The sequence below is a fragment of the Hylobates moloch genome, unplaced genomic scaffold (assembly GCF_009828535.3).
Source record: "Hylobates moloch isolate HMO894 unplaced genomic scaffold, HMol_V3 SCAFFOLD_16, whole genome shotgun sequence".
Taxonomy (NCBI): domain Eukaryota; kingdom Metazoa; phylum Chordata; class Mammalia; order Primates; family Hylobatidae; genus Hylobates; species Hylobates moloch.
In genome coordinates, this window is record NW_026652291.1 from 46972835 (window position 1) to 46987250 (window position 14416).

Below are 14416 nucleotides of genomic sequence, written 5' to 3' on the forward strand. Positions count from 1 at the left end.
AAATACATGTAAGAATATGTGACATACCATACATTTGAATTCCTCCCCACCCCATTTTAAATAATTTCAACAACTGCATAGTTCACACACTATTTTGCACATGGCTTTTTTCACTTTAACAGTGCATCTCAGAGATTATTCCATATCAATAAACTTTTTAAGTTCTTTTTTTGTAATACATAGTATTCCATTGTACTGATGTACCATCACTTTAAAACCAGTCTATTATTGATAGACATTTGATTTTTTCTATTTGCTGTTATAAAAATGTTAGAATAACCTTGAGTTACATAATTTTATAAATACATACAGATAATTACACCTATGGATTAAATGCCCAGATGTCAAAAGCCATGCCCTTTCACTACTCTATGCTATCTCAGGATTCTAAGAAACAACTCACAATCAGACTTATGATGACTTATTTTATTTAAAAACTTTAAATACCCAAATTATGCTTTTCATTTAAAAAATTGGAATTTTTTTTTCAGAATATGCTCAAAAACCGAACAGTCTGAGAGAGGGTTTTAAGCCAAGGTAAAATGACTTTAAAACCAGTGGCATAAACACTGTGCTGGCTGTCTCTTCCCATTCAGAAGGTATCTGCCCCCGAAGACTCCATGTCCTCCTGCATTGTGCTGAGACTCACAGACTGAGAGCAATCCTCGAGGTTCACTGAGGGCAGCGTCACCGACATCTTGGCAGGGGGCATCTGTGAAGCGGAGAGTGGCACTGCTTTCCCACCTGCACAAAAGAGAAGCTCATTCAGCTCAACATGCATATCCTGAGTATTTACATGCTGTATATTTTGCGAAATAATATTGGGGGGGGGCGCAGATTCCAAATAAGGATTGCATGCGAGGGAATCTCTTGTCCCAAGGTGCTCAGAACTTGTCAGAGAGGTAAAATACACCATCCTCCTTTCTACCCTCACTCCTAATCAGTCAGAGACAACATTAGTACACAAGCTAAAAGTTGTGATACAGATGATAAATGCTAAGTAAGATCAAATGGGGTTAAGGGCCTAGTCTCTGAAATCCAGACTTAACTTCTTGCTGGCTGTGTGACTGTCAGCAAGTTACTTTACCACTCAAAAGTTCAGTTTCCCATATGTTAAATGGGATAATAGTACCTACTTTGCACAGTATAGTGAGGATAAAATAGTGTCAGTGAAGAGCTCAACAACAGAGCTTAGCACTCAGTAAGTGGTCAAAAACTAAGCGCTCCCATTACCATTAAAAGATAGCCATTATTACTACTGTTACCATTAAGTAAATAGCTAGGAGAGCAATAAAACACTATAATAGCCAGAAATTAAAGGTTTGTGGTTAGAGCAAGACCTTTTTTTTTTTTAAGAGGTAAGATATAAGCCATGTAAAAGGCATTTGAAGTCAAAGGTTGCCAAGGCACTTTGCTCTTCCTCCTATTCCTAAAAAATGGACTCTTAAACTCAAGAGCATGTCATTAATAATGATTTACTGAGTGCCTAAGGGTGCTATGCTATTAGTCAACAGAAGTGATATAAAGTTAGCAATGTCAGAGGAAAAACATACTGCAGTGGTCATCCAAGTATTACTGACACTAACTTTGGAAAGCATTTTTCTCTGTAAAATAGACTTTTCTCTCTACTGTAAAGTAGACATTATCTCTACATTTAATGAAATATGAAAAAATATTCCCACTTCATGGATTGAGAGCAATATTATAATGTCTAATATGAAAGCTGGCTGGTGGCAGAGGGCAGGCAGTTTGGGATAAATAATTCATTAATATGTAAAAAATTCAAAGTTGACTACGTAAGTGTATGTATCTGCCTATACCCGAATTCACCCCTGTAAGTTTAAAGCACAATGCCTAAGAATATAAAGACTGTCAACCTGGTATTATTTAAAACAAACAAACAAAAATCCTCATTTAAAATTTCATGGAATTACCATAGACATAAGAATAATAAATATGTTAAAAATAAATTACCTTAAACAATCTTAAAGACATATTTCAGACAAGAGTCACAGTAATTTTTCTAAAATCCCTTTATGTTTTTCAAGTAGTTTCTACAGTAATAACATAGAATTTTTCATTAAATTTTTATAGGGGCCACAGTACAATTAAGACAGTTCTGGAGATTTTAATGACTCAATCACAGCTGTCCAAGAACAGAATACTTGTAAAAGGAAAATTCCTTTCATATAAGGAAATTTAACAAAGACTATTTTAAATGCTGTATCACTCCTTTTTGTTACTATTTCTTTATAAAAAGAGAGAGGAAGATAAGATTTGGCATCATTACAGCAATATCACAAACTATAATACCATAGTATTTAAAAAGAAAACAAGTTTTATGTGAATTTAAATAGAATAAATATTTCAAATAGGAAAAGATTTTAGTCTTTTCAGTTTGTCAGGATGTAATAAAAATGCAATGAATAGATACTAAAAACTATATTTTTTAATCTTTTTTTTGAGACAGGGTCTTGCTCTGTCACCTAGGCTGGAGTGCAGTGGCACGATCATGGCTCACTGCAGCCTCAACCTCACAGGCTCAAGCAATCCTTCCACCTCAGCCTCCCAAGTAGTGAAGACCACAGGTATGTACCACCATGCCTGGCTAATTTTTAAAAAATTTTTGTAGAGGGAGGGTCTCCCTATGATGCTTGGGCTGGTCTCAAACTCCTTTGTCTCAGACTCCTTGGTCTCAAGTGATCCTCCTTCTTCAGCCTCCCAAAGTGCTGACGTTACAGATGTGAGCCACCATGCCTGGCCTTAAAAATGTGTATAGGACATAAGCATTAATAATATATAATATTTAAATATTCTTATATTTTACAAAGCCATGATGCAGAATACACAAAATAACTGAGGGAAGCAGCCAATATCAGAGCTCACCTCATCAATAAAGTAAAAACTAACACTGCATATAACTAAGTCCTAGAGCAAATTAATTTTCCACTCATATAAACAACTTAATGTTACCTTCTAATTATTCTTAAGAAAAACTCCATTCCTTGAGTTACACATCTGCCAAAAACAACAGTGATACCAAATACTCTTCTTTTCTCTGTTATTTAATTTCACAAAACCACTTTGTATCTTCGTTTTCTACTTTGTGCATAAAATTACAGATTAAATTGCTCAATGTTGTAACAAGAGCTATAACATTTTAGGGTGGGGGGATCTCCTAGAAGTTTCCAAGTCTCAAGGAACATACTGAATTCAATCACTATAAGCATTTCTTGCAGTTATTGCCTTATATTTGTATAACAATTCAAATTTTGTAAATACATTTTCACCATCATATTATCTGATCCTAACAGTAATTCTCGGAAACAGACAAGGCAACTGAGGCCCAGAGACACTAAAGTAGGCTTCTCCAAAAGCATATATGCACTAACTAAACATCTATATGAATCTTCTGCATGTATGGAGCTAAGAGCATACGCAGATGAAGAAGACAGAGTCCTCATCCTCAAGAAGTTCATCACCTGATAACATGTATCAGGAGATAAACATGTATAGGAATACTTAAATGAGGTGGAAGGTAGCCATTGAGTTGGGACTGAAAAGATGGTGGGAAGGCAATGAAGGAAAAGAGAATAACAAAATAAAGTCAAGATAAAGTTAATGTGTTAAGGGAACTCTGAGTATTCTGATATCAAATATTGTTTGGATAGGAGGAATGGTGAGATAAGGCTATAAAGCAAGGCCAGGGCCAAGTCCTGTAAAAGCAGTAAGGAGTCACAAAAAATTTTGACCACAGGAATAATTTGAGCAAATGTATGGTCTAATATCCAGCATCTATAAGGAACTTAAAACAAATTTATAAGAGAAAAACAACCCCAAAGGACATGAACACTTTTCAAAAGAAGACATACATGAGGCCAGCAAGTATATGAATAAAAGCTCAATATCACTGCTCATTAGAGAAATGCAAATCAAAACCACAATGAGATACCATCTCACACCAGTCAGAATGGCTATTATTACAGGGTCAAAAAATAACAGATGCTGGTGAGGTTGCAGAGAAAAGGGAACACTTATTCACTTGGTAGGAGGGTAAATTAGTTCAACCATTATGGAAAGTAATATGATGATTCCTCAAAGAGCTAAAAGCAGAACTACCATTCGACCCAGCAATTCCATTACTGGGTTTATACCCAGAGGAATTTAAATCAGTCTACCATAAAGACACATATACACAAATGTTCACTGCAGCACTATTCACAACAAGAAAAGTATGGAATCAAACTAAATGCCCATGAATGACAAATTGGATAAAGAAACTGTGGTACATGTATACCACGGAATACCATGCAGCCATAAAAAAGAACAAGATCAAGGTCTTTTGCAGGAACATGGATGAAACTGGAAGCTATCATCCTTAGCAAACTAATGCAGGAACAGAAAACCAAATACTGCATGTTCTCACTTATAAGTGGGAGCTAAATGATGAGAACTCATGAACACAAAGAAGGAAACAACAAACACTGGGATCTACTTGAGGTTGGAGGGTGAGAGGAAGAAGAGGAGCAGAAAAAATAACTATTGGGTACTATGCTTAATACCTGGGTGATGAAATAATCTGTATGACAAACCCCCATGGCCCGAGTTTACCTATACAGGAAACCATCTTCACATGTACCCCCAAACCTAAAATAAAAGTTAAAAAAAAAAAGGTAAAAATCATCCTAATAGCTGTGTGGAAAATAGAGAGAGAGGAGAGGGATCTATAAATATAGTCCATGGAAGAACTAATGATCCTTGGCAGTGGAAATAGGGTCAAGATATTTTGGATGGGGACTTAGTACTTATAAAGAACCAAGTTTCACTCTGAAATGACAGATTTGGTTGACTGACTAGGCAGTAATAAGAAGACCAACAAACTTGGGAGCGGTGATGAAGTTTTAAGCACAAGTCTCTTCATGATAGGTCGAGTAGGGTCCAAATCAGGTCACTTAGGAATGGCCCCACCCAGACTGCTGGTGTGAGGCTTCTGTATGAGGAGTAAAAGGCAGAGGGGATAAGAGAATGGATTCTGGAACAGGGCGGAGCTGAGCTCATCCATCCATCCAACAGATATCAACTGTGCACCTACTATGTGCCTGGCACTGTTCTGGACTGGAGAATACAGCAGTGAAGAAAACAAAGGATCCAACCTCACTGGCCGCACATTCTGTTGGGTTTAGGGGATGAATGACAGGTAAGGAAATAAACATCTAATATAACAGGAAGTGCTAAGTACTATAAAGAAAAATAGGTAAAAGGTAAGAGGGATAGAAAATAATCAGAGACTGAAAAAGTTACGTAACTTCTCTGAACCCCAGTTTTCTCAACTATAAAAAAAATATGAGTACCGACTTCAGAGGTGTTTTTTTTTTTTTTGAGACGGAGTTTCGCTTTGTCACCCAGGCTGGAGTGCAGTGGCACGATCTTGGCTCACAGCAAGCTCTGCCTCCTGGGTTCACGCCATTCTCCTGCATTCACGCCATTCTCCTGCCTCAGCCTCCCAAGTAGCTGGGAGGGACTAAAGGCGCCCGCCACCACTCCCGGCTAATTTTTGTATTTTTAGTAGAGACGGGGTTTCACCATGGTCTCAATCTCCTGATCTTGTGATCCGCCGGCCTTGGCCTCCCAAAGTGCTAGGATTACAGGTGTGAGCCACCACGCCCAGCTGACTTCAGAGGTTTTTATGAGGATTCGGCGAGATAATACATACAAAGTGTTTTGTATAGTGCTGGAACATAGAAGGCACACAAACATATCAGCTCTTACTTTTATGTAATTGGAAAGCCACTATCTAAGAGGCAATGAGGCTCAGGGTGGGCTGCAAAAGGTACTCTGCTTTAGAAGGAGGAATAAGAATGTTTCACTGAAATACGATTAAAAAAAGAGGGAGTGGGGAAAGAGAGTACACTCTGGAAGGCCTCCAAATAGTTATGCTAGTTTAAACTCTAGTTAACTGTGTTTTAATCAAGAAGTTATAGCAATAAAATGTACCATCTTATCTAAAGGTATTTGTTAATGTAGATTTTTGGAATTTTTTTTTTTTTTTTTTTTTGAGACGGAGTATCACTCTGTCACCCAGGCTGGAGTGCAATGGCATGATCTTGGCTCAATGCAACCTCCGCCTCCCAGGATCAAGCGATTCTCCTGCCTCAGCCTCCTGAGTAGCTTGGATTACTGGCGTGCGCCACCGTACCCAGCTAATTATTGTATTTTTAGTAGAGATGGGGCTTCACCATGTTGGTCAGGCTGATGTCAAACTCCTGACCCCGTGATCCGCCCACCTCGGCCTCTCAAAGTGCTGGGATTACAGGTGTGAGCCACTGCGCCTGGCTGAAAACTTTTTATTTATTCATTTACACAAGCTAAATCACGGTTTTAGAACTTTGTAAGAGAGCTCTTTAGACTGGGAACATTTAAAAAAGCATCACTTAGATTACTGTGAACAGGCGAAGCATTCATAAAAAAACTAATTTTTTTTAAAGAAAAGACATAACATTTTAATAAATCACCATGAAAGCAAATATAAATCTTCTACCTCTATTAAATATAGTTTGATGCTTTTAAAGTTTGACTTTTTAAATTTGCACAGTCAAGTCATTACTCTATGATGTAATTGTTTCAACAGCTGTTTTCAGGTCTATAAAAAAGACTATTCCTTGATTCATGGGTTTGCAGTGTGTCATTTAACCTGGCATGCATTTAAGTGGGGCATGCCATGGAGTCAGAATTAGAAGCTTCCTGAGACATAATTTAATACACGTTTTTGACATTTGAAATTCCAATTTTTTTGCTTTAAAAATATTTAAAATTCATAAAGAAATTTTATGTTTTCTGTTTTTGGATGTCAGATTTATAAAACTAAGAAAAACTATAATTTATTCTGAGTAATAAGTTACGTAATGAATGGTAGGATTCAATTCTCTGGTTTTTCCAGTGATAGTGGTGAAATATTAGTTCCTCTCCTGTTAATTGTGGCTGTCTTATTCTGATTGCAGCACTTACCAGACTGTACTGTAATTATTTATGTATCTGTCATTTCTACCAGACAATGCATTCCTTAAGAGCATGGACAGTCTTTGGAACTGACAGTCTTTGTGTTCTGAGTGACTAGTATAGCAGGTACACAGTAAGTATGTGTGAACTTATCACCTTGTATTATTGTTACTAACTTGTAAGTCTGTTGTTTCCATTAAAGATGTGCTCCACTAGGACAGTGACTGTGTCTTATTTACCTCTGCATTCTACAAAGCCTCAGCATGATGCTGGCCAAACAGTGGACCTTGAAATGACTGCTGAGCCAAATTGATTTGTTTCTACCTAGAGAGTCTGTGGTTTCTCTTTGCTAATAGCTTGCTTAGATTCACGCTGACCAGATCTTGTCTTTAAAATCAGCCCTGAGTTCCAGCAATGCAGTTGCTTCCCAGCTGTCTGTGAAAATGTTACAGTATTTAAGCTGTGTTTTACTGAGTTCTTGAAGCATTTTTCCTGTCCACCCTGGGCTCATCCACTCTTGCTCCAATTCCTGTGTAAGCAGCTGCTAAACTATCCTGCTGTATTCAATTCTCCTCACATACTTAACCCAGTCCTACAGATTTGCAACATCATAGCCCCAGTGTTTGAGAATAAATGAAAGTCTTGATGAAGAAGGTGCCTCATCATTTGATGTTATGTATATTATGCAATATTTTATTTACTTTTGCTTTCCAAAATTAGTCACTATTAAACATTTCTTTCCTTACTCATGTTTTAGAAAGGGTAACTTAAAATGTTACAATGATCTTATCCCAAAATATCTTTTAGGCATATGAATCCTATTACTTTTTTTATTTTTCAAATGAGTTGACAAATGCTTATTTTAAAATTTATAATTTAAGGTAAAAACAAAGCAGTTCTTATAGGAAGAATAAATGTTCCGACACCTGTAAAAACAACTCCAATTCTTTTTCCTCTAAAAAGCAATCGTTAATGTGAAAGATCTGTTTCTTCTTATGCCAGGTTCCAGCTGCTTCACTTTGTTTAAAATGACTTCAAAGTTTAAACACTGTCCTGTCCCAACAAATAACCTCCCCCAGATGGAATTATCTCGAGTCCTATCCTTAGTGCTCTGAATACCACACCTGCAGCCTTTTAATTCATCATTTTATAAACTTTCCAAAGCAAAACGATAGGTTTTCTTTCCTGTTCCCTAACTTACGCCTTTTGGAGAGCTGAGTTTATAACCTGGGGTGAATTTACAGATATTACAGAAGAATTAAAAATTGCTATTAGTATTTCTACTGTGTTGATTATTATGAATCATAAGGAAATGAAAAAATCTGAACAACTCCAAGTTCAAGAACTTTTAAAGTAAAAATCTTACCTGAAAATACACATGTGAAGTACGGATTAAGCTCAATTTGTGTCCAATCCATATCACCTGGTGAAACTACATAAAAATTTATTTTTTCAGAAGAAAATCAGTTAAGCATAGAAATAATCAAGATTCATTCCTATTCACTAAAAGAACACAAACCAAATGCACTCCCACCGTTACTCTCATAAAACCAGGTAAACAGAAGTTTGATCTAGTGGCCTTAATGTAAAGAAGGAAGTTAAACAGCTGAATTTTAATGACTATCAATAGAAAATACTTTAACGGATTATTATCTTTATGCATCACAGATTGGGGGGGGAAGCAAAGGGTCATGAGAAAATCTGAAGTTTGTATTAATGGGCCATTTCTTCCAAGGTAAAAAGTTTTCACAGATTCTCTTACCTAAGAATTTAATAATTACAAAAAGAGGTTTAGAATCTCCCTTCTTCCTAGGCCAGCCTGGAGCATATTACTCAATACAATCCGTAAGAAACAACCCGTAAAGCTGGCAGGGAGCACAGAAGAGCAATACACTATTATAGCAAAGCAAATTTTTAGTATTGAGATAAAATAGGCTGAGGAAAAATCTTTTTTATGGCCAGAGAATCGGAAAGTTAACTGAGAGAAACCTATAGCACATATAGGTCTCAGGTCAGCAAGATACCCCGGATACTAAGGGCATGGCTCCGTTATGATGCTGTTAATCCGTGCTGTGAAGTACAGTCAATTAACAACTTCTATAACTTATTTCAAACAAATTCTTGGGGTAGGGAGATATGAAAAAAATTATAATGTTGTATAATCAGTATTTCTTTTCTAATTTTCTTTAAGATAAAAATCAGTTATCTCTTAAGCTTCATTTATTTCACAAAAATTTCAGGTAGTACATGTACACAATGGAGTGTTATTCAGCCATAAAAAAGGATGCGATCCTGTCTTATGCAACAATATGGATAGAACTGGAGGTCATTATGTTAAGTGAAATAAGCCAGACACAGAAAGACAAACTTTGAAGGTTCTCATTTATTTGTGGAACTAAAAAATAAAAACAGGCCGGGTGAGGTGGCTCATGCCTGTAATCCAAGCACTTTGGGAGTTTGAGACAGGTGGATCACTTGAGCTTAGGAGTTCAAGACCAGCCTGGGCAACATGGCTAGACCTAGTCTCTACAAAAAATACAAAAAGTAGCCAGGTGTGGTGGCTCGCGCCTGTAGACCCAGCTACTTGGGAAGCTCAGGTGGGAGGACGGCTTGAGTCCAGGAGGCAGAGGTTGCAGTGAGCCAAGATGGTGCCACTGCACACCAGCCTGGATGACAGAGCCAGGCTGGAAAAAGAAAAAACAACTGAACTCATGGAGATAGGCAGTAGAAGGATGGTTACCACAGGATGGGAATGGTAGTGAGAGTGGAAGGGAAGTGGGAATGGTTAATGGGTTAAAACAAAAAATAGAAAGAATGAATTAGGCCCAGTAATTTGCTAGCACAACAGGGTGACTATAGTAAAAAATAATTTAATTGCACATTTTAAAATAACTGAGTATAACTGGATTGTTTGTAACACAAAAGAGATGCATACTCCAATACCCTGATGTGATTATTACACACTGCATGCCTGTATCAAAATATCACATGTAACCCATAAATACATATACCTACTGTGTACTCACAAAAATTAAAAATTAAAAAAAATTTACACAAAATTAAAAAAATTTTTGGGTGGATTTTTATAAGAAGATATTTAAATGAGCAAGTTTATAAGCATTCCATATTTCATTATGCTGGGCAATACATTCTCACTGGAGATAAACATTCATGTTAAACTATTATTGTTATACTGTAGAAAATTTAATGTTTTATCAGGACAAGAGTGTGGACAAATACAAGTTACATATATTTAATATCCACAAATAGACCAAAATTGAACATACAACTGTGATATAGGTTTTGTTTGTTTTTTAAAGAAACGGGATCTCATTCTGTCACCCAGGCTGGAGTGCAGTGGTACAATCATAGCTCAATGCAGCCTCGACCTTCTGGGCTCAAGGGATCCTGCCATCCTGCCACCTCAGACTTCCCAGTAGCTAGAACTACAGGTGTCTGTCACCATGCCCAGCTCAATTGTGATACAATTTTTAAAAATCTTTAAATGTATTAAAAGTGCTTACTATGGGCCGGGCACGGTGGCTCATGCCTGTAATTCCAGCACTTTGGGAGGCCAAGGTGGGTGGATCAGGAGGTCAGGAGATCAAGACCATCCTGGCTAATACGGTGAAACCCCGTCTCTCTAAATATACAAAAAATTAGCCGGGCGTGGTGGCAGGCACCTGTAGTCCCAGCTACTCGGGAGGCTGAGGCAGGAGAATGGCGTGAACCCGGGAGGCTGAGCTTGCAGTGAGCCAAGATCGCGCCACTGCACTCCAGCGTGGGCGATAGAGTGAGACTCCGTCTCAAAAAAAAAAAAGTGCTTACTATGATGTTAACGTTTAAATGCTATCTGTGTTCACTTCTCGCTCTGTTTCTAAATTTCCAAGAGTTAGAGAGGGACAGAAATTATTACTGCTTGGTCCCTCCAGTTTAATAGAGCTCCCTTTCAAATTCTACAAAGAACATAGAGTATAAACATGAAAACAAAGGTATCAATACCACCTCAGAGATCTCTTCCATTGAAGAACCACTTGTTTATAGCAAGTAATGAGAATATTACCTCCCTAATTAAGTTGATCAAGGATCTTAGCAGAGTATGCCACATAAAGGAAGGGTACATAAATGGTAACTATGACATATTGTTGTTGCTGTTATTGTAAACATAAAACTCTCCTCAGTCAAAATTGGGGGAGGATCTTGACTTCTGCAGTGATACCTCTTAACAGTTAAAAAAAACAAGCCACTATCACAATATCAGAGTTGACCACTTTTATTCTTATAACAAGTAGTGGCTTCATAATTCTCACTTGTTGATTTATGGGGTTTACTGGAAGGGTGAGCATTGTGCTCTGCAGTTGATGATTAGAACAGCAAACATGGCCTACAACTAGGTCAACACAACTTGAAAACTGCTTCTCAAGTTTGTCGGTTCTTAGAATTCTTTATCCTGCTGATCAAAACTGAAAAAAAAAACATAATACTGGTATTGAAGTCAAAAGATGAGAAGGAAAATTTTGGAATTATTTGATCTATAAATTTCTATTAACATTTCTATGGAAATTTTGAATGAGCAATGTTGACTAGAAATTGAGTTATATATTAACTATAAATATAATTTATATTTTTATCTTTACTACAAAAAGCTGACTTGTTAGCTTTTACTTAAATGTTTGAAGATACTACAAAATAAAGAAAAAGTGAGCTTAGATTTGGAAATAGAATTCCAGCCTGGAAAAGCAAGGATACTGGCTGAAAAAGCTTTAATTGAAGGCACACAGGGAGTACTGGGATTGCACTACTTGTACACACTGTGCCTTTTCCAAATATCCCCCTTATTTCAATATTTTAGCTTTTCATTTCAAATAATCATTCAAAATATTGTTGCTATCTCTGGTGCCAATTGAAAGTAAACCATGTTATAGTTAGTGTACACGCTTTTCAAAAATTGGTATTTTTCAAGGAATACTACACAGCCATGAAAAAGAATGAAATCATGTCCTTTCCAGCAACATAGATGGAGCTCGTAGGCCACTAACCTAAGTGAACTAACTCAGAAGCAGAAAATTCATTACCACATATTCTCACTTGTAAGTGGGAGCTAAACAATGAAAACACACGGACATACAGATGGAAATAATAGACGATGAAAACTCCAAAAGCCGGGGAAGGGGGGACAGGGTTGAAAAATAACCTATCAAGTACAATGTTAACTATTTGGGTAATGGGTACATTAGAAGCCCAATTCCCACAATTAAGCAATATACTAATATATCCATGCAATAAACATGCACATATACCTCCGAATCTAAAATAAAATGACATTTATAAAAATTGGTATTTTTAAAAATTGAAATTTAGGCTTTATAATAGTTATACTCTTATATTTAAAAAAATTTATTTTGGGCTTGAAAGCTTACCTTCTGACTCTTCAATGCTATTTTCAGTAAGAGTCACTGGTATAGCAATATTTACATCTGTAAATCTTTATAGTAGTATTTTAAATAAATTCTTTATGGATTAAGAAAACAGCATAAAACTATAAGGCTATTAACTGCAAAATAAGGATATAAAGATGAAGCCCCCCAAAATATAAATCTTTTTTATCCCAACTACTTGGTTTTTTGAGATGGAGTTCACTCTTGTTGCCCAGGCTGGAGTGCAATGGCACTATCTTGGCTCACCGCAACCTCCGCCTCCCAGGTTCAAGCGCTTCTCCTGCCTCAGCCTCCCAAGTAGCTGGGATTACAGGCATGTACCACCATGCCTGGCTAATTTTGTATTTTTAGTAGAGACGGGGTTTCTCCATACTGGTCAGGCTGGTCTTGAACTCCTGACCTCAGGTGATCCGCCCACCTCGGCCTCCCAAAGTGCTGGGATTACAGGCGTGAGCCACCGCACCCGGCCCAAAATGTGAATTTTTTAACCCACAAAACAACATAAATTTTTAAAGGGATGATGTACAGAATTTAAAACAAAACTCAATAAGGAGACATCTAAAATTAGTAACAAGATAGCTACATTTTTATACTAATTTGAGTTCACTAAAAAAAAAATCCAATAAATTATTAGGGTACTTAAAAATATATAAAAAGAAGTTAGTACTTGTTAAATAACCTGGCCAGATCCTCCATATTAAGTTACTCATTGGCTCTAGTAGGTATACCAACTCTCTTAAATAATAGCATTTTCAGAAACAGGATCCTGGCGGCATAAAAGTATATATCCCACTGCCAAGAAGTTGATAGTTAATTCAGAAAATAGATGACCCACCTATCCTGAATGCAAATCACAATTAACTTGAGTAATGTACATTCAATTATTAAAGCTTATTAAAAAGCATTTAAGTACTTGACTGTATTCCTGTTGGTGTTATGACAGAGAGAGTGCCTGCCTTTTAGGGGCAAGAATGTCTAGAGGGACATTCCAGCATTAAAATTTGGTTGAGAACTGAGAGACTCTATGTTTTAATAGACAACTTTATCTACAACTCACTTCCTGTTAGTTGAACAGCCTGTGAAACAGCTACTAAAACAAATTCCTCTCAGATCATTCTTTATAAAAGCATGCCATAATAGTTTAAAAACTAAAAGAATCTTAAAAACTACAATAGGTTTGCCTGGTGAAAGAAGCCATACATACCGTATGATTTCATTTATGTGAAGTGCAAACAAGGAAACTAATCTAGGTTGTTAGAAGTCAGAATAGTGGCTTTATGCTTGTGGGAGTAGAGACTGTGGCTCAAAGGGAGCATGAGGGCCTTTGGGGGTCTGGCAGTGTTCAATTTCTTGAGCTGGATACTGCTAGCACAAATGTACTGTATTTGTGAAAATTCTTTGAGCTGTATACTTACGATATGTGTACTTTTCTGAATGTGTATTATTCTTCCATCAAAAAGTTAAAATGGAAAAAACCAATAGGGTAGTTTCAGCAATTAAAAGATGATACCTTTGTAGTTTTAAACTTTTTTCCAATGATAAAATTAAGCCAAATTACTGACATTACTAGGTAACATTTAATATCAAATAAATAGTTACACTAAGTCATAGGCCGTACTGCTGACTACAAAGGTAAATTCCTTTCTATTTTTTTTCCTGAAACCTGGGAATACCAGTGCACTGAAATTATTCAGAAGCAGAAGGTGAGATTTTGTTGTTGCTGTAGTTTAACTCTCACAGGGCTTATTATCTAGGATACTTCATGCTTTACGACAATCAGCCACTTGATTTAATTGAAAGCACAAACTATAATCCAGTTTTAACTAATCTTCAGCATTTAAAAAATCTTAATACATTGTAAATTCACATTTAATTCCTTTCTCTGGTACAAAAGAAGTTTGCTGTTTCAGTTTATGTCTATTAAGCAATAATATCATAACTACACTTAAACTCAACCATATCTTTGTCAATAATAACACCCA

The 14416-nt window shown here is 36.6% G+C and overlaps 1 protein-coding gene across 11 annotated transcripts in view; it reads right to left on the reverse strand.

Moving 5' to 3' along the window:
• Window positions 1-405: 405 nt before the first annotated feature.
• The window catches only part of KIAA0586 (KIAA0586 ortholog), a 122905-nt gene continuing 108894 nt past the window's right edge, over window positions 406-14416 (reverse strand). For 4 of the 11 annotated variants that reach the window (XM_058429472.1, XM_058429473.1, XM_032179686.2 and 1 more), the window contains 3 exons: window positions 8363-8428; window positions 4563-4647; window positions 406-744 (listed from right to left, as the gene is read on the reverse strand). In XM_058429472.1, the coding sequence (XP_058285455.1) occupies window positions 549-744; window positions 4563-4647; window positions 8363-8428 (347 nt within the window). In that variant the 3' untranslated portion in view covers window positions 406-548. Of the gene's footprint in view, window positions 745-4562; window positions 4648-8362; window positions 8429-11297; window positions 11460-14416 lie in introns of those variants that run through there. The other 7 variants (XM_058429480.1, XM_058429478.1, XM_032179688.2 and 4 more) reach the window with 3 other exon arrangements.